The 21,063-nt window shown below is 42.7% G+C and overlaps 1 protein-coding gene across 1 annotated transcript in view; it reads right to left on the reverse strand.

The window, feature by feature from the left end:
* The window catches only part of DRC11 (dynein regulatory complex subunit 11), a 136,211-nt gene that overhangs the window by 59,825 nt on the left and 55,323 nt on the right, over nt 1–21,063 (reverse strand). The window contains exons 7-9 of the mRNA XM_019740868.3: nt 17,997–18,081; nt 8,126–8,239; nt 77–152 (exon numbers count right to left, since the gene is read on the reverse strand). Of these exons, the coding sequence (XP_019596427.3) occupies nt 77–152; nt 8,126–8,239; nt 17,997–18,081 (275 nt within the window). The remainder of the gene's footprint in view (nt 1–76; nt 153–8,125; nt 8,240–17,996; nt 18,082–21,063) is intronic.

Raw genomic sequence — 21,063 nt, forward strand, 5'->3', positions numbered from 1 at the left:
TGGGTGCTAGGGCCAGAGGTCACGCTGGCTGGACAAAGTGACACGTCCACTGTCGCACACATTTTCCTAAACTGACCTTTGTATACGTTATTTCCTTCCTCCATCGTATGAAGGAAAACACTCGGTGACATTTTCCACCCCTCGTCTTCTTCCTGTTAAAGCAAAGGAATGCTTTGGTTAATCGCAGGCACATTGTATCTGCCGAGACCATCCAGTGAAAGGTGCATCCACCGCAATGGCTGTCGCTGGGGGAGGCACACACAGCCTTTCCTAGTTCACGGAATGAAGGTCCAGCCCTCGCCTGCCCTCCCGGGCCTGTGCCCACCATCCAGGGCAGGGATGGTTCTGGAGACTTAGCCCTGTCTGCAGGCTCAGGAGGTTGCCCCACGATACAGGCAGGAGGGAAGAAGTGTGAAATGAGAGTTCACGGAGGGAGTCAGGGAGTTGGAGGAGACGCCTCGCTTCAGGGAAGGCCTGCCTGGAGCCACAGCTCACAAAGCAGCCAACGCTGCAGCCTCGTGGGAGGCCACCTGCCCTGCAAATCCTGGAGGAGAACTTGAACCCAGAAACACCAGGGGTCTCAAAGCCTGCAGGGCACCCACCCTGCCTTCCAGGACCCACAGGAGACCAGAGCTCACTGTGAAGAAGCCCCTTCCCTCCCCCAGTGCCCAGGGCTGGCTCCTGCTTATTTTTGGCTGCGGGGAGGCCCAGCCATTTGAGAAAAACCTGTGTGAGCAGCAAGAAAAAGACCAGCACTGGATAAAGCATCCTTGGCGGAAAGAGCTAATTCATGGAGAGTGGAAATGTAACCAACCAGTCGTCTCAAAGACACGCCTTTTCTCACCCTCGCTCCAGGTATCACTAAGGACTCATAGGTCTTTGACGTGTTTTTAGTCAATGTGTTACTAACCCTTGTTGCCCTTTTTGTTTTGGATACTCGATTGTCCGATGTCCTCTTGGAGCCCCTGTAAGTGGGGCTTCCTGGGGACGGGCAGGGGGAGGAGAGGTGTCCAGGGGAGGGGACCGTAGGGAGGGGCTATTTTCAGCAGAGGGAACGTCTGCGTGACGTCTCAGCTGGGAAGGCCGTGTTGGGTGGATAACTGAAAGTTCAGTGCAGCAGAGGGTGCCAGCAGGGTGAGCAGACAGACAAGACACTGGGGTTGGGGGTGGGGGACGGGCCTTGGAAGGCCCATGAGCTGCATTCCTCAGAGCTTGAACGTGGTTTGCCAGCAAGGCAGCTACCACAGGGTTCCGAGCAGGGGCCCGGCATGAATGGATCTGCTGAGGGGACACCACTCTGGCTGGAGTGTGGGAAAGGGCTGGGGGGCAGTGGGTTGACTGCCTCCTCTCTGACCAGAATTCTGTTCCCATCTTCTTTTGCAGAAAACTCCGCTTAGGTCTGAGGCAATTGTTACCTCCTTTGTGAAGCCCTCCTGGATTCTTTCAGTAAAAGAGACTTTCCCCTTGCTCGGTAGGACTTACTTACACTTCCTGGCCTCTGTTCGTCTGTACAGATTGTTGGCTACTTGTGTACATGGCTTAACTGCTCCCTTGGTCCGTGGGACCCCGTGGGGAAGGGTTCCACCTCGCTGATCTTTCGTACCCTATACTAAACCAGCTCACTGCCTGGTCCCTAACTAGGTGCTTAAGCCATGTAAGTAAAAAGGAGATTTATAGGTCTGTTTTTACAACTTTACTTCTGTAATAAACAGTAAGTTCTCAAGGGGAACAAAACATTGCAAGGCCTGGTAGTACAGAATGAGAGCAAATGTCAGACACTCCCATGGCGTAATAGGGTGCAGCTTTCCCCGTTGTACTGACGTAGTTGGCAGTTATGGGAGACAGCTTTTAACTGGAGGAGAAAGCACGGTGCCGATTTTTTGCTTTCTTTCTAAACAATAGGTCTTTCTTTGGTCAATAGCCCTTAAAGTTTATTAGACAAATCCCTTTCTTTGGTGGCTGTCTTAAACACTTAGTATTGTTAATTTTGCAATTACTTGGGAAGGAAAATGCCGCGAGGAGGTTTCAATCCACCATCTCAAATCCAAAGTCACTCCCGCTGCCGTGGACTTTTGCTGTGAGGGTCACACGACTACACTGCATTCCATCATGGCGTCTGTCTTGACCACGTCCCTTTCTGATGGAAACTTCTCCATCACTGCCCCCACTATTGCCTGCTCAGCCAAGTGGCTGAGAGTGTTCAGAGGGCAGCTCCCGTCTGGGAATAGCCTGACCCCCAGGAGCTGGGCTGGCCAGCCGCACTCAGCAGTCACACAGGGACAGGAAACACAGAGGAACTGGCCAGCTGGGAGTGAGGGGACAAGGGGGGGGGGGGTCCCAGCCTCCATACAGACTTCTTTGAGAAGGAGATGGACAGAGGAGCTGGTCCTAGTGGACCTGGGTCCTGAGAACTCCCCAGGCCCAGCTCACACCTGCCATGTTTCTTGGCCGTGAGCCCCCCAAGTGCTCCTGTCCATCTTACCTTCAGGTGACCTAAGTTAGCCCACGTCGCCACCCAGTGAGTCCAATGAGTCTCAGGGTGGAACAGGAGCCTAGGTCATCCAGCCCTTCCATTCATTCAAATGTTATAAATATCACTTAAGATCTGCTCTGTGCAGACGCCAGCCAGGATGCCCAGAAAGATGGGGGCTGGCTCACCAGCAGCTCTGCCAAGCCCACCTGTGGCTTTTCTTGCTGGCTAATGGTATAACCATGTCACATGTTTTGCAAAAACGCTGCTTTAATGCACAAAGGACACCATCACAACAATGCCATAAAAATTTTAAAAACTGAAGGAAGAAAATCAGCTGCATCATCACCACCTTTATCTAATGAAACCTCTTCCTACACAATCAAATGTGTTCTTCCCATGTGCAGTGGTTTTTGAGCTTTTCAGGGAGAAGAATCCTTGAAAACATGAAGGAAACACACACATTCTTCCCAGAGGAATGCACTTTCACATAAAGTTTCCGTGCAAGTTCAGGGCGTCTACCCACAGGGCTCTTGTTCCCTGGGCCAATGGCCCCATCACTCTGTCCTCTCTCATTGCACTTCAGTGGACATCGAAACTCAACACGTACATCCTGTGATGAATCATACGCCTGATAACAAGCTCTGCAGACACATGACACTCACTTCCCCATCTTTGTGAAGCAGTGCTAACTTTGGTTTGAAATACCCTAAAAGAAGGGAAGAATGTGGCTGGCGCAACAGCTTAATATGAAGCAACTCCTTGGGCCAAGGGGGTTGGAGAAGAGGCGCTGTGGTCACAGAAACAGCCAAGGGACACTGGCACACAAACTACAGCTTTGAAAGCTAATCGTGCTGTATATGTAGGAACCAGGGTCTTTCCAGAAGAATTGAGCACTCAGTCAAGTCATTTGATGGCTGGAGTACATTTAGAGACAGCTCTGCACTATCCACATGATGACGACATGTCAAAACCATTTAAAATAGTTCCAAATGGTGTCATACATGGCTTGAAAAATACCAAAGGAAAACAAGAGTTGTAAGAATGGATTGCATAATGCTTTTTCTGTATTTCTAAAGCTAATGTGAGGTACACACAGCCAACTGTGAGGCCAATGAAATTACGTTGATATTGAAAGCACATTTGCAGGCATTGCTATTGGTTTGCAGAAAAAGGCATTGTCCAGCACTAGCATTATCATCTATTAAAGTACTCTTGGCAGAGAATCTCCTCATCGGTACTCCTTAATACTGTTGGGGATGGATTTAAAACTGAGATGCGAAAGAAAGACTAATTTTCTTGCTTTTACTGTTGAATTTTGAGAGTTCTTTATATATTCTAGATGCAAGTCTTTTGTCAGATAGATAGTTTGCAAATATTTTGTCCCAGTCTATAGCTCGTCTTTTCATCCTTTTCACAGGGTGTTTACAGAGCAAAAGTTTTTTATTTTGAAGAAGACCAATTTATTAGACTTTTCTTTTGTGGATTGTGCTTTCGGTGTCAATTCTAAGAACTCTTTGCCTGTTCCTAGACCCTGAAGACTTTTCCCCCTGTGTTTTTCTCTAGAGGTTTAAATAGTTTTCCCTTTAAATCCATGATCCATTTTGAGTTAGGTTTTGTATAAGGTGCAAAGTTTAGACAGAAGTTTACTTTCTCGCTGATGGATGAAAAACTAAGTTTTAGAAGCTCATCTTTGAAGGTGTTCATGGTGCTCTGACGTTTTCCCTTCCACTAGCCCCAAAACCAAGATTAAAATTCCTGGACTGATCAGTTTTCTTTTGTTCATCAGCATCTGAGTACAGTGGGTCCCCAGATCAGTCCAGATAAGAAATTGAAACCCTTCATATTTTAAATGTTACATTGTTTGTAAAGTTCCCTGATCAAATGAATGCAAGATGACTAGACACAGTTATTTTATTTTAAAGTGTTCTTCTGTACGTTACAGAGATCAATCATGACAGCCCTAGTTTTTTCTCACGCCTCTATCCCCACGATCAAAATCCAAGCAGGCACATTGAAACCTACAAGCTCACACCCCAAACTGCCTTCCCATTGTCTCCAGGTTCAAACAGCTCAAAACACCACAGGGATGTTCATGAATCCTTAGACTTTTCACTAACGGAGTGCCAGGGGACCTCTCCCCGCTGCTCTGGGGTCGAGAGGAGAGGGTTTTGGGCAGGTCACTCTCGGACACTTTTGTACAGGTGGAGGCGGCCCCAGGAGGGGCTGAGGTGGAAGGGAAAGGGTGACCGTGGGTCTTTGTGAGCTGGGGCCTGAGGGCAGGCAGGTAGCAGGTTACTGTACTGCTGACTAGGATCCCAGCTCTTTCTACCACCAGAGGGACGTACGCTTATTCCTCCTTCACTTTCGCAGGAAAAAACAAGGTAAAGAACTCACTCGCTTCTCTCTCAGCCTTGTGAATGTTTGATATTAGATGCAATCTCCTATGAGGCTGGATGCAAGCTCTGGGGAGGCTCAGACCCTGGCCCACACTTGTCCTTGGGTAGGACCTCGTCTTGTCCTGAGTGCTGGTCTCACTGCTGCGTCCAGCTGGATCTAACTGGCCTCCCTGTCTGGGTGACTTCCTCACCCACAGTGCACTGCCAAACCCGTCCACACAACACAGATCTTGGACTGAACTCAGATTTGCTCAAGTCATTCCCCAGAGACGACTCTCTTCTCTCTGAAGGCGGAAGGCTCCGCCCACCCGCAGCCCCATCCATCACCTGATCCAAACTTTGCAGGCCCCTTACACCACACAACGTCCCTGGCCTCATGCCATCGTGCTCTGAAGCTGTCCCCTGGTTCTTTAGCTCAGACACTGTCGGGAATCCTGCCTGAAATCCCTTGTCCCCCGTGTCTGACCCACTCACCCTCCCAGCCCCTCGCAACAGCCACGTCCTGGCCAGTTATGCTCATTTGTAACATCTCAAGAACTTACAAAGCTTTCGGTCTTACACCTGTGCGATATTTTGAAGAGTCTATTTTCCATTTATAGAGGTTAGTGGAAATATTTAGATAATCCTATCAGTTTTCCCCCCCTAAATATGAGATCTTTCTTAAGTTTTCTGACTATACATGTAAATGGGCTGACACCTGCTGAATACCTAAGTGTTATAAGAACGCCCAGAGAATAATGACGTGGTTCTGCTATTGTGAAACAGGGCGCAAGGAGAGTCAGTACGTACGCAGGTTAAACCAAATGACTTTTCTCTCTCTCCCTCCCCTGCCTTATACTTTAACCAGGATGAATAACAGATGTCTTTTTCTACAGGTCAAAATACTAATTCTCACTCCAGGATTTGAATAGGTGGCCTCAGGAATGTTTCCATATTCTTCAGTGTTGATTCTAGAATATGACTTTTGAAAGTCAACGGAAAGATAACCTGATCTCTAATCAGCGTACCTACGTAATTTAAAGACACCAATTTTTATTAGAGGTTACCATTTGTTGTTTTAATAATCACACTGTCACGTTGCAGACCTGTAGTTTTCATGAACAAACTCAATTCTACGTAATTCTGCAGAATTTCCCCATCACTTGTACCTCCTTCATAAATGCTGATGAACTCAATCTTTGCTTTTTTGTCCAGCATTAAGTGACTCTTTAATAGTTAATAAAAACCTTTTTCACTCAACAAAGACCAGATTATGTGGTTGATAATTTCTGATTTTCATGGAACAACAGTGAAATTTTCACTAACAGTGAATTTTTAATTCACAAGTGTCAAACTGCTTCAGGCACCTTTAGAGGAAGATGCTTGAACAAAACTGAAATTCTTCTGATTGTCCTTATTCTTGGGCACTGCTTTGAAATTATCTTGCCAAGTGAAAGGATTATAAAAATTAACTGTATCAAATGAGCTGTTGTTTTGTTTTTATGGGGGCGGAGGGAACAATTTAGAACTTCTGGGGTACAGGCAGATTTGTGGGGCAATAGGTGTTCTCATGGGCTGGGCACCCTGGAGACACTCAGCTACAGGCCATGCATGTGGTTTACTGGGAACACCAGCCATAGGGAGGGGGGACAGAAGCAGCACTGGGCAGAGGGAGAAGCTGACTCCCTTGTGATTGCAAGGGAGCCATCAGCTGATGCCATAGGGAGCCCAGGAGCTGGGAGAACCCTTCAGAGTTGTCCCAGTGAGGCGAGGGGCTGGGCCTTTGTATCCTAACATGACGGTCCTTGGATGCTGTGGCCCTGGGGCTGGGGGCTGGGGGCTGGGGGGTGTAGCGTCTCAGGGAGCAGCTCCTGTGGACAGAACAATTCCTGGGAGGGACTTAAACGTGAGAGGAAAGGAGGAATTCTGGGTAGTCGGGGACTGAGTGCCTCAGTCCTGAAGGGGGCGTCTGAGGGGCCCACTTCCGCATCCACTAGAAAGGAGTGGGTTGTGCCCAAAATGAGCCTTAAGGGGTCTCTTGTTTTGCTCCTGCTGTGAAGGACAGTGGACCATACTTAAAGAGATGAACAGAGACGAATGGGGCAGGTGCAAGATTTCTGCTCGTGCCAGTGCTAGAGAGCAATCCTATAGACGCGGCATTCGACTGCTGGAGGTCGGCTGCAGTCATGACAAGGAATTTGAAACAAAATGTTGGCTTTTCTCACCGTCGCCTGTACCTTGCATTTACACGGACTTTGGGCAGTGCCATCTTGTGTTCACCATCCTCCTTTTCCCCTTGCTCACAGCTTCCGACTCCTCATTCCTATCACTGGCCCTCTGTGATTACACAGCCTGGCCCATTTCTCTCTCTGTGACGTGGTACACTGAGTGGCTTCCCCCACAGAGAAGTCCCCGAGTCTGTGTGTCCGCCAGAACCCACCTCCTGGAACACCAGCAGCATGTCCGTTCCCACCTGAGCTGGGGTCGGGTCTCTGCCCCTGGGCAGTCACACAGGGACCATAACCTTTAAGGGTCCAGTGTCCTGGGCTGATTCACATTGGGGTTTGGCCCGCTGTGAAGTAGAATCTGCAAAAATACTGCTCTAAAAATGTTCACGTTCTAGAAGATGCGAGTTTCCAGCCCATGCCCCACTTCCCATAGAAGGAGTTTGCTGACTGAAGACCCACCCAGAGTGCACCTCTCCACGCTCCAAGGCGAAGGTCCTAAGATACCGGTGCCGACCCCGCCCACCCCACTGCCACCTCCAACCCCACTGCACAAGCCAAAGGGACACTGTTTGAACTTTTCCTTTGGATAGTGAGAAACAAACAATTCCATGAAAATATATTCAAGATGTCAGTGTCAAGTGATAAATTTGAATGACCTCCCTTTGGTTAAAAAAGATAACAATTATTTCACTTTGCAGTGGTCATTTGATTTGCCAAGCATTTTTCCTTATCTCTACCCTTGAGGAAAGATCAGCGGAACCATTTATTTAGAGGAATGAAAATTCAAAGCCATCACATATGTGAATAAATGTGTAAAGTATCTGAATTGTTGAAACCACACCTTATCCAAATAGGTATTTATAAATCATAGAAAAGATGGCAACCTATTGTCCATCAACATAACATAAAAAAAATTGGAAAACAACTGGTAGGCAGCATGGTTTCCTAGGAAATGAATGACCGCCATCTCAACAGAGTTCAGATTATCCCAGTGATTCAAAGCAAAAGAGCAAAAAAACCTCAAATATCTAAAGTTCCAAATTCCTTACCTTATTTTTTTCCTTTGTTTGTTTCTTTCTTTTTTCTTTTTTGGCTTTCTTTTCCTTCTTCTTCTTTTTGTTTTTTTCCTCCTCTTCTTGGTTTGCCATAATATCATCAATAACCTGGCAAAAAAACAAAACAATGATAGCGTTTTTATAGAGCCCTAGCAAGATAAGGACTGTTTTTCCAGTCTGGAAGGAAGTATTTGTGCTGGTCAGTCTCCCTTCTCTGGCCCGCTGTGGGCCCCACAGGCTGACACCTCCGGGGGATATCACCAGAGCCCCCGCCTGCCCTCTGCCTTTGGGTAGATTCATCAGTGGGAGGCAGCAGTGGGTCTCTGAGGGCTGATGGAGAGGGAGGGTGGGCATTTCAGAGCCCAGTTCCTCCCTAAGGCAGGGCTGCTCCAACAACCCAGGTTTCCACATATACTAGGGGAGCTCGAGGCTTCCTCAACACTTCAGCCATCACCGGAAGTGCCAGGCCTGCCCACAACTCTTCCCCAAATCTGCGCTGAGGACACCTCAACTGTGATTGTGGTAGCTGGTCTTGTCATAATGTCACTTTTCTGTAAATGATCATGCATCTCTTGTCAGAGTCTGTTTCATTCAACAGTAATTTAGTTTATATTTCCTATAGTGATCAAAACCCACTTATTCCTCTAAAATTTAAAATATTTGTTAAAAGTACCTGTTTCGCATAGGATTGGTATCATCAAAGAATAAGTAAAGGTTTGTAAAAAAAAAAGGTATAATTCAGTTCAATACATACTACAGAGTTCTGTTGAGCTCTCACTTGCTATGGCAGAGAGCTATGAATTCTGGGAGGTGGGAGGGTAATGATGGCGGGTCACATATCCTATTTGATCCTTAGGATCAGTCTGCTCATCACTGGCCATGGGCCTGAGACAAGCAGCATAACTGCTCTGAGACTCAGTTTCCTCAGCTCTAAAATCAAGTCAACGCTTCCATCCATAGCACTGGTGATAGACCAGGCATGGTTCTAAGAGCTTCACAAGGACGGGCTCATTTACTGCTAAACACACATGGTTGGGGCTGTTATTGACCCATTTTATTGACGAGGGAACTGAGGCAAAAAGAATTCAGTAACCTGGTCAAAGACATACAGCTAGTAAGTGGCTGGGCTGGGATTCAAACAGTGCTCACCAGGATGAATTTCGTAACGTAGAAGGAAAGAGGCAAGATGCAAAATGACATGTGTAAATTCATCCTACAGGATGAAATGCATACAGTTAAGTAAAAGAGAATACGCTACAGTTTCAGGATACAGACATGTGTAGTCAACGTGTACAGAAATGTAAGGGAGTGGGAAACACTCAATTCAGTCCAGTGGTTACCTCTGGAGCGCACAGCATGCGATCTACAAAGGGGTAATATCATTCACCTCTCATGTCATAGGAAAGCCTCCTCTTGCAGCAAGTCGACTTGTTTACGTCTTTCTGTGGCTTACAAAATGCTGAAGTTAATTTTCTAGTATTATGTTTTTTGATATCGACACCTACGTTGTTCCTAGGAGCTTAGCCCACACCTTTGAAAATACAAGAAGTAGCTTTATCGTGAACAAAGCAGGCTATTCTGGCACCATCTGGACTGTTCAAAAGCCCAAACAAAACTGTAGTCATGTGTCCAACGTTACACTATCCAGAGGTCCACCCACCCCTGGGGCTCTAGTGAACATTACGGTGGGGTGAGGCTCCGGGAGGGGCGCTGGGAAGCTGAGAGGTGACGTATGTGTTGTGCACATTTTCTGGTAATAAAAAGGGCGTCTTTGGACAGGATTAGTAAGTCCCTTGTCAAAATAGCAACGTTTTCCTTGGGGATCGGGCTCATCTCAACTCATAGAAGAAATTGTGGCTGCCTGGGAGTGTTATGTTCTGGAGCAATTATGTGGCATGGACAGTTTTGGTTCTTGCAAACTTTCAGAAATGTCAAGCATTTACAGAATATGTAAATGTCAGCAGTTGAAAAAAGGCTGAAAGCTTTATTTGTGGAGCACACAATTCAGTGCATCTTTTCAAACCTTACCAATTGTATTGTCTATTTCCTCTATATCCTTAGTTTATTAATTTAATTTTTGAATAGATAATATACGGTCTGCAATTCAAAAATTAGAAAAGAGTGATCAGTGAAATATTTCCTACCCATGCTGTGAGCCAGCCAACAAGATCCACCTTCTAAAGCCAATGCCAAAATACTTTAGATATGTTTTCAGACATTTTATATAGCTATACGTATGCAAATATATGTGCACACACATGCATCCGTATACATAAAACACACTAATGTCACTGTGCTATGTTTGCCAGCCACGCCCGTGAAAAATGGTATGTGATTGCAGTTGTCCATTTTTTAAATCAATGCTGACTTTATTTTGCTCATGCTTTCCAACTATAGTAAAATCTTCCAAAGTGGACACACACGTACATGTAGATATGTGCAAACACATACTATAAGCACACATTTGTTGATTTCTATAAATGTTAGCACATTGTACACACTACTTGGTCTGCATTTTTCTACTATTAATATACCTTGGCCGTCTTTCTTAGCGGTACAGAAAGAGCTTCCTTGCCCAGTTTTTAATAGCTGTAGCATAACTTATTTGAACATTCCCCTACCTGTGGAAATGTAGGTTATTTCCAATCTTTTGCTGTTACCAACAATGCTGCCGTGAATAAAGCAGGCAGATATTATTCTGCAGGTGTGTGAGCACATCAGCTGGATAAATTCCTAACAAGAGAAATTCTGGATCAAGTGCACGTCCATTGTCAATTGGACAATATTGTCCAATTACCTTCCATTGGGCTGTGCCAATTTACACCTCTGCCAGCCTGCAGGTGACAGCTTGTCTGCCCACATGCACGCTGGCTGACTCAGTGGGGGTGAGAAAAGTGCTATGTCACTGTAGTTGTTCCGGTTTTTTTTTATTTGGACGCCAATGCTGCCTTCGTTTTGCTTATTCTCTTCAACTACAGCAAAACATCCAAGAGCTGGAAGTGCACCGTATTGCCTATTGTCAGCCATCTTTTTACTTATTTGTAACTTATGGGACCTGAAGGCCAAATCTGGCCTGCCACTTGCTTCATTTTTAAAACATATATTTAATTTTGGCATATTTTACATATCATACACCCCAAGTGTACAATTCACCTTTTAAAACAAACTTACCAAGTTGTGCAACCATCACCATGAGACAGGTTCGGACACTTTCACCCTCCTGATCAGATGCCTTCATGTCCATTCATGGCTGATCCCTTTCTCCTCTCCTCCCCTTTCCCCGGAAAGCACTAATCTTCTTTCTGCCTCTATCGATTTACTTTTCTGGACAAATATCATATAAATGGATTTATATGTAGTCTCTTGTGTTTGGCTTCTTTTACTAGCACGATGTTTTTGACGTTCATCTATGTTGTAGTGAGTATCAGGCGTTTCTTCTTTGATTTATTGCTGAATAGTATTCCATTGCGTGGATATACCACATTTCACCTCTCCATTCACTAGGTGACGGACATTTAGGTTGCTTCCAAGTTTTGGCTATTATGAGTAATGCTGCTATAAATATTCATGTACACATTTGTGTGTGTGTGTGTGTGTGTGTGTGTGTGTGTGTGTGTGTACATATGCTTTCATTTCTCTTGGACAGAGTCCTAAGTGTGGAATTGCTGGGTCATTTGGTAAATTTAAGCTTATCTTTTAAGAAACCGACAGACTGTTTTTCCAAAACGGCCGCACCATTTTACGTTCCCACCAGCAATGCGGAGGGGGCTCCCTTTCTTCTACGTCCTCAACATTTGTTATGAACTGTCTTTTTGATAACAGCCATCCTAGTGGGGATGAAGTGGTATCTCTTGGTGGTTTGAATTTTCATTTCCCCAAAGACTAATGATTTTGAGCATCTTTTCATGTATTTATTAGCTATTCATATATCTTTCTTTGTGAATTGTCTATTCAAGTCTTATGACCATTTTTTGACTGGATTGTCTTCTCATTATTGAGATGTAAGGATCTTACATCTGGATACAAGTCCTTTATCAGGTATATGTTTTCAAATACCTTTTCCCAGTCTGTTCTTGTCGTTACATTTTCTTAATGTGTCTTTTGAAGTGCAAAACTTTTGAATTATGATGAGGTTCAATTTATCAATTTTGTCACTGAGGTTTTAATTTGCATTTCTCTTATACGTGTCAGGTTGATCATCTTTTCATATGTTGAACATCTTTTATTATGTTTCAAATCCATTTAGGTTTTCTTTTCTGAGAACTTGTTCATATCCCTTGGCTATTTTTTATATTGGGTTATTGATCTTTTTTTTTTTTTATAGAGCTGCAGGAGCTCTTTATATATTAGAAAAATGGTCTCTTATCTGTGATACTTATTACAAATAATTCTCCCAGTGTGTCATCTGTCCTTTGACTTTTCTTGGGGTTGGTTTTGCCATGTAGGTTAAAAAATGTTTTTGTGTGTAGTTTATCATTTTTTCTTCTCTGACTCTTGGGTTGTGCAACAGAGGTACAAAGGTCTTTCTGACTATGAGATTATGACATATTTCTTTCTTGGCCTCTTCAAGTCCTTTTGTTTTTTTGTTTTGTTTGGCATTTAAATCTTTGATCCATTTGGAACGATTCTGGGGTAAAGTATAAAGAGATAGAGATTTAATTTTCTTCATTTTCAGATGACAACCTGGTTATTCTAATACCACATATTAAATAATCTGTTTTCCTCTTATACAAGAAAGGTGAGATGGCACCTTTATTACATACTAAATTTCCATGTGTGTTTTGGGTATATTTCTTGATTTTTCTATTCTTTTCCATTGATGTGTCTTTCTAATCATCTGCTTGTACCAACGGGCTCTTAATAACACATTTTAATAACTGGGCAAGTACCCCTGTTTGTTTTCAGGATTTTACTGGTTATTCTTGATTATTTATTTTCTACCTAAAGTTTGGAATCAGGTTGGTCACTCTCCCCATACACCCCCCCCCCCCCCCATGCTCCAATATAATGGTATTGGTATTTTTATTTGGCTTATATTACATTTATAGATGATGTTTGGGAGAATTGAAGTATTTTTGATGTTGAGTATTCCTATCTAAGGACATGGTATGCTTTTTCTTTATCTTTTTTAAAAAGATTTTATTGGGGAAAGGGAACAGGACTTTTTATTGGGGAACAGTGTGTACTTCCAGGACTTTTTCCAAGTCAAGTTGTTGTCCTTTCAGTCTTAGTTGTGGAGGGCGCAGCTCAGCTCCAGGTCCAGTTGCTGCTGCTAGTTGCAGGGGGTGCAGCCCATCATCCCTTGCGGGAGTCGAATCTGCAACCTTGTAGTTGAGAGGACACACTCCAACCAACTGAGCCATCCGGGAGCTCAGTGGCAGCTCAGCCCAAGGTGCCATGTTCAATCTTAGTTGTAGGGGGTGCTGCCCACCATCCCTTGTGGGACTCGAGGAATTGAACCAGCAACCTTGTGGTTGAGAGCCCATTGGCCCATGTGGGAATCGAACTGGCAGCCTTTGGCGTTAGGAGCATGGAGCTCTAACCGCCTGAGCCACTGGGCTGGCCCCATGATATGCTTTTTCATCTCTTCATTTGCATCCCTCAGAATGTTTTACACTTTTATTCACATAAAACACCCATTTATTATTAAGTTTATTCCTGAGTGCTTTATCTTTGTGTTGTTGTTGCTATTGTAAATGGACCCTTTTATTATATTTTCTCTCTAGCTGCTGTTTGTACCTACAAATGCTATTTCTTTCTGTATAGTAATTTTTGTAACTCCCCCACGTGATTCGTTCAAAGTAGTTTTTCAGTTTATTCTCTTTGCTTTTATAAGTATAGAACATATTTTCAAAAAGTGATCATTTTGCCTCCTGCATTCCAAGTTTGATATCTTTATATTCTTTCTTTTGTCTAATAGTGTTCAATAGATACTACGAGACAATGGTGACAGTGGTCACCTTTGCATTTTTCCTGATATTAGTGGAAACGTTTCTAGTGAATTTCATTAAGCATGATATTGGCTTTTGAACTAAGATGGAAATATTTTCATGTTAAAGACATATCCATATATTCCAATTGCTTTGTTTTATTTTTTAATATCAAGAATGATGTTGAATTTGTAAAACGCCCTTTCAGCATCCACAGTGATGAGCTTATGGATTTTGCTTTTGGATCTCTTTATATGATGCTGTGCATTAATATGCAGCCTAAGCTCGAACCATCCTTGCATTCTGGGATAACCGGTGCTTGATGGTGATCTTTTGCTTATTTAACGTGCTTGCTGCTGGTTTCAGTGTGCTAATACTTCAGTTAAGATTTTAGCATTAAAGCTCATCAGGAAGACTGATCTGTGGTTCTATTTGTAGTCCGGCTTTTGTGGGGGTACGTTATCAATGTGATTGTGTTCACTTCATAAAAAGCATTTACACAATTTTTGTTTTTTTACAAATACAAATTTGGCTATTTATGTACATCATTGCAATGATTAGGCTTGCTCTATCTCTGTCATACTACTACTAACATTTGTTGCAATTGCTAAAACTTTCTGGGAGATTCCAACGTGCCCAGCTCTGTTCTCAGTACCTGCATCACCTCCTCTAATTATTACATCAGTCCAGGGAGGTGTTGCTTGGATCTCCACTTGCAGAAGAGGAAACAGAGACACAGATGGGACGAGCTTGCTCTGGCTGCAGACTAAGCGTGTGGAGGAACTGTGAGTGTGCACTGTGTTGGCCTCACCCTTCCACCATCTGCCTTGTAAAGTCACGCTGCGTTGTAGCCACTTAGTTTTATTTTAATTATTAACCAGGCATTCTCTTTTGTTTTTAGTTTGACTAGATGTTCACTCTAATCATAGATGTTTCTCATGGATAATTTAGCCATTCCACCACCATCCTTAATCTTATAATTGTTACCTTTCTAAACTAACACGAAATATGTTTGGCTGCTTGCCGTGTACTTTCAAGACATGACTTGTGCTTGATGATTTAACTGGAGAGACAAGTCCTAAACATAAAATGTGAAATAAAGCCAAGTCAAAATGACAGGCACTCAGGCAGGGCTTGGTGAAGTCCCAGACAAGAGGGCGGCTATGAAGTGCCTGCGGAGTTTAGAGGAGAAGAACAGGAGTCCTCCAGAGGGTTGAGGGAAGGTTTTGGAAGCTGAGCTTGACTTTGATAGGGAAAAGGGGGAAGGACATTTCCAGCTGAAAAGAGGAAACCTGTGTGATTGACTCTGAGGGCTCACACAGGGGAGCACAGGGAGACAGCGAGGCTGACTGGGGTCAGCGGTGCTGAAGTTGAGAATCCCTTGTCGACAGCATGGTTTTTCCTGCTGCATAGTGCCTCATGTCACTTAACTAGTTCCCTACTGAGGAACGTTAGCCCATTTTCTGCTTTGTCTGCGATACACAGTGCAGACATGGGCAGCTTTTTCAGTCGTCTATGACAGGGGTCAACACGTTACACTGCATGGGCAAAACCTGGGCTATGCCTATGTTTATAAACAAAGTTTTATTGGAACACAGCCGTGCCCATTCATTTACATATTGTCGGTGTCTGCTTTCACACTATAATCGCAGAAGTGAGTAGTTGTGACAGAGAAGGTATGTTCCATAGACTCAGATATTTACTATTTGGCCCTTTATGGAAAAAATTTGTTCGTCTCAATCTAAGGCAACTTGTCTCATTATTTTCTTAGTATAAATTCTTTATCATTTATAGGTCAAATTTTAATTCATATTAAAAATATTGATATTTACTTGACCTACGTCTCTCAAAAATGTCATGTTAATTTATGTATTTATCATCAATGTAGGCAAGTGGTTTATTTCACATGCAAACCAACTCCAGTTATTTTCATTATTTAAAATTTTTACCACTCCTATAGGTGAAAACAGACATACTAACATTATTTTATATTTAAATTTCTTTGGTAATGAGTTGTAAAATTTCTTCTATTAAATTTCTGTTTGTATTTTTTGCCTTCTTTTCTCCTGAGATATTCAGATTCTTCTTATTTTCTAAGAACTTTTTATATGTGAAAGGTACCTATTGTCACAGAAGTTGCAAATATCACCTTAATTTAATTTATAATATTTTTTTGCCATTTGCGTTTTATGTAGTTAAATATATCAGCCTATTCTCTTTTTGATTTCTGCCTAGGGTGACATGCTTGTAAAATTATTCTCTACAATTATTAAATATTCAAACAATTTCTTCTTGCAATTTGTGGTTTATTATTTTACATGTAAATATTTAATGCATCTAAAATTTGTGTTGTATAATAAGGTAGGTAAGGCTGTACTTAATTTTGTCAAATGGTGAGACAGCTGTCCTAATATTATTTATTGAATAATCCATGCTTCCCCACTTATTTGTGATGTCATCATTATATTATTGAATTCTAGTTTGTACCTGAATCAGTTTCTGAGCACACTATTCTGAAGTCAGATTAACTGGGTTTGAATATCAGCTCCACAACTTATGAATTGAATTTGGCCAAATTGCTTGATCTGTAGAAGTTGGGAGTTTTGAATGAGTTAATCTGCATAAAGCGCTTTGCAGAGGACTTGGTACAGAATATTTGTCTAGTAAACGCTATATGTAAACATGTGACATGCTGTTTCTGTTGCTGCTGTTATCATTCTATCCTTTCCCCAACACCATGATGCCTCAATTACTTTTCCTTTATAATCTGATTTATATCAAGGAGGGCAAGTTCCCCGAGATTATAGTTCTTTTTCAGAAACTTTTTGGATATCTTCATGCATTCATTCTTCCATATAAACTGGAGAATAATTTTGTCAATAAAAAAATTTTTTTGATTTGATTAAAATTGCACTGACTACATAGAATAATGGAAAGTTAATATGTATTTGTGCTTTGTTGGGTCTTTTTATCCAGGGAAACAATCCATCAGTCTATTTGTTCAAGTTTTCTTTCATTCTTCACTATAATTTTGTCAATATACGTCTTTACAATTCTATATACGATATCAATATAGTTCCTTGTTAATTCTATTGTGTTTTATAGAAAGAGAATCAATAATCTGAAAACTGATAAAATGATCACTTTAAAAATATTTATAACTCCTTTTCTTTTTCTAATCTTATTGCATTTGTTAGAATTTGCAGAGAATTATTAACAATTGTTCTGATAGCAAGTGTTCTTTTCTCGAGTTTCACCTTTGAGGGCAAGGCCTCTAATGTTTCACTGCTGAGAACAGTGCAAACCTACTCTTGGTTTCTATGATAAACACTCCGAAGTTAAGAACAGTTTTCCTATTTCTGGTTAGTGAAGGCATTTCTAAAGCGAGTTTTTGATGTCCATTTCATCAACTGCCACACGAGCATCTACAGAGATGATCAAATGGAACGTGGATCTGGTGAGAGCTGAGTCCTGAGGGGCGAGCAGAAAGTAAGCAGAGGAAGAAGAGTGGGGCGCACCCTGGAGTGAGGGAAGGGCAGGTCGCGCTCAAGGGCACCAACCGTGAGGACGGAGATGAGTGGACTGCTGGCGTTAATGTGGTGATGATGGAGAGAAGGGGACAAGGGCTGAGACGCAGGCAAGCAGGGACCGGAGCACAAAGGGTTCCTGCAATCAAGTTGCTCAGAGTTTACTAAGAAGATGAGCACCCTGTGTTGTCGTAGCCTCTACAAGGTTAAGGGTCAATTCATTATGAAATAAGTGTCAACGTACAGTGAACTCTACGAACACTCATCGACGAACATTCAAAGTATTTTCATGTAAACATTTGTAGGACAATAACCACAACCTAATAACGCTGTGACCTTATTAACTTTCAAGTATAAGGAAATGTGATTATGATATATTTACTTTTTATTTCTCAAGCATATGCGTACCTGTTGTGGGGTCTTGTTCGAAAAAACAATCGCTGAACCTCCTTCTTCTACGTCAGGGTAGTCGGGGAAGGTGCCCGTTAAGTTCCTGAGGAGGAGAAAAAGGCAAATGCAATAGAAATGATCGCAGTCCTCTGTTATATTCCCCCTTAGCTGGCTCCGCTCCTGCTCATTTAAATGAGTGATGGTGATTACGACGGGGGCCCCCTGCCAATTGTGGGCCAGACACAAAATCCCTGAGGAGCAGAAGGACCTCGTGACACTCAGGAGCAGTTCCTTTCTGTGATTGCTACTCGGAGACAGACACACCTCCCTCTAAAACAGACCGTATGTCTCATCCTCTCTTTTTTTCCCTTCAAATTATTGAGATACTCTGTGCTTAAGAATGAAGACAGAAGCACAAATCATTTCTTCCTGTTTAAAACTGAGGATAAACACAGGCTTTTGAAACGAAACAGAAGGATGGAATTGCTAGAGCTACAAATTTAGTAATAGTGCATGAAATCCACATGCATGATTTAGGGTTTTCTAAGACCCTATACTTTATGGGTTCCAAACAGTACTTTTTTTTGTTTTTGCTGTAACCATATAATTTCTACATTTTAAAAAGCAGGTTTTCAAATTTAATTTTGAAGAATTCCAGAAGGGATATGTAGTTAATATTTCTAAAAGAAACTGACTTTGACAGAAGTGTTACGTTTATTTCACATACAGAAAGAAAAGACGACCAAGTTAGTTCCACTCAGCCACAGAAGTACAGACCCTAACAGTTGGAGATGGGCATGTTTAAAATGACTACAACAGTGGTTCTCAAACTTCTGGCCTGAAGAACCCTTTGCACTCTTAACAAGTTTTCAGTATCCCAGAGAGCTTTTGTGCATGTGTTACAGCTATTGATATTTAATGTATGCGATAGTAAAACTGAGCAACTTCTAAAATACTCGTTTTTATTCATTTAAAAATTACAGTAATAAACCCATTATATGTTAACATAAACATAATTTGTAATTAATAATATATTTCCTAAAACAACAACAACAAAAAATAGGGAGAATGGTATTACCGTTCTGTATCTTTTAAATCTCTGTAAGGTCTGGCTTAATGGGAAGTAGCTGGCTGCTCATATCTACACCTAGGTTCAATCAGATGCACTGTGTTGTCTTGGTTGAGGCACAGGAAGAAAACTGGACTCACATGGATGCATAATTGGGGAAGAAAGGACTATTTTAACAGCCTTTGAGATAACTGAATACTCAGCTTTGATTCTATTCCACGCTTGACAAGTGGTTACTTCCTAAAGAATGGTTGTGATGTGGAATCTGAAACTATCGACGGACTTTTGCTTCTCCGTCACATGGAAATCCGTCAGTCTCTCTTGCCCATGGAATAAATCTTTTGGCCATAATTCTGCACAATTCTGTAACACTGGATATGGGTCATTTGGAAAATAACTGTTCACTGAGTTATGTGGATCTTCCCAATGTTGCCACATTTGCTCATATCAAAAACCACATTCATTAGCAACTCCACCAACCTTCTCACCACATGTCTAAGTAACGGGAAGCTCTCAGACTCAGAGAGGTGACCACAAGATTTCCCAAATTTTACAAATACTCTCAGCTGCTTTCCTTTAGGCTCACTTGATTCATTTTTGAGAAAATGTGTGTCCAAAAAACTCAACTCTGAATAACCAGAGTTTGTCAGTTTTCCCCCCCAAAAAAGTGATGCTCTGTAAAAAGTGGTTAGTTCACCTTGGAACTAGACAACCTCCCAGGCTCTTCCTCGAGATGCCGGCACACTTCTCCGTGCTTTTCATTTTATCACATAGAGTATTAGAAAGCTATTGCCCTGTTTCCCCGAAAATAAGACCTATCTGGACAATTAGCTCTAATGTGTCTTTTGGAGCAAAAATTAATATAAGACCCGGTATTATATTATATTATATTATATTATATTATATTATATTATATTATATTATATTATATTATATTATAGGCCCAGTCTTATATTATAGTAAAATAAGACCGGGTCTTATATTAATTTTTGCTCCAAAAGACGCATTAGAGCTGATTGTCCGGCTAGGTCTTATTTTTGGGGAAACACGGTATGTATTCAAAGGTCAAGTCTTAGTAGAATTAATTCTCTTTTACTGCGTCCTCAGGACATTGTCGAATGAAACTATTTAAAGGCAGGTGCATGATGGTGAGGTCCACGATGACTGAACTGGGGCGTCTGCCTTGCTCCCCGCTGAGGACCCAGCAGCCCCCGCCCCACCGTGTTTTGGTACAAACGTCAGCAAATAGAGTCTCAGTGGTCATCGGAAAAGAGTTTGACTTTTAGACCCTGAAAAGGTCTTGGGGAGCCAGCGGTCACAGACACCCTCTGAGGACACCCGCACTGCACCCCCGAGCCCCTGCTTACATGCCTTCAGGACGGGTGGCTCACTCTCCCTCAGGAAGCCCCCCCCCTTCCAGACCCTCCAGCTGTTGTGAAGTCCTTGCTGAGACTAGACCAACTGCAACCTGACTCCTGGGTTCCTGTTTCACCTTCTGGGGACACATGGAATTTGATTCCCTTTCTCTTCCACATGATTGCTTTTCAAACATGCTATTGTCTGGACAAAACCTCTCGGGTCTCTTGAACCTCTCCTATGGGCTCAATCTGTGGGAATGTGACTCAGCTCCTCAGAGCTGCTTTGAAAGGAACTGAACACAATGCAGTGTGTGTGTGTGTGTGTGTGTGTGTGTGTGTGTGTGTGTGGTCTGTGGACAAATGCACCAGCAGTGAGGATGGCAGATCACACATGATGTTTGCCATTCTGTCTATGGAGCCACCATTATCACAGCTCCTTTGGTGGCCTCACACACTCATTCATTCACTCTGTCCATCCATCCATCCATCCATCCATCCATCCATCCATCCATCCATCCATTTATTTATCCATCTATACACCCACTTATTCATACAGTCAATCAACAAACATTTGTTTAGTACTGACTAGATTCTGGATGCAGCTATGGAAGACAGTCACCTGAAGGTTCAAAGATGTTGACCTTGCCCTCGTGCGGCT

This window comes from Rhinolophus sinicus, chromosome 17 (genome assembly GCF_057876585.1).
Source record: "Rhinolophus sinicus isolate RSI-liver-muscle chromosome 17, RSI-T2T, whole genome shotgun sequence".
Classification (NCBI taxonomy): Eukaryota; Metazoa; Chordata; class Mammalia; order Chiroptera; family Rhinolophidae; genus Rhinolophus; species Rhinolophus sinicus.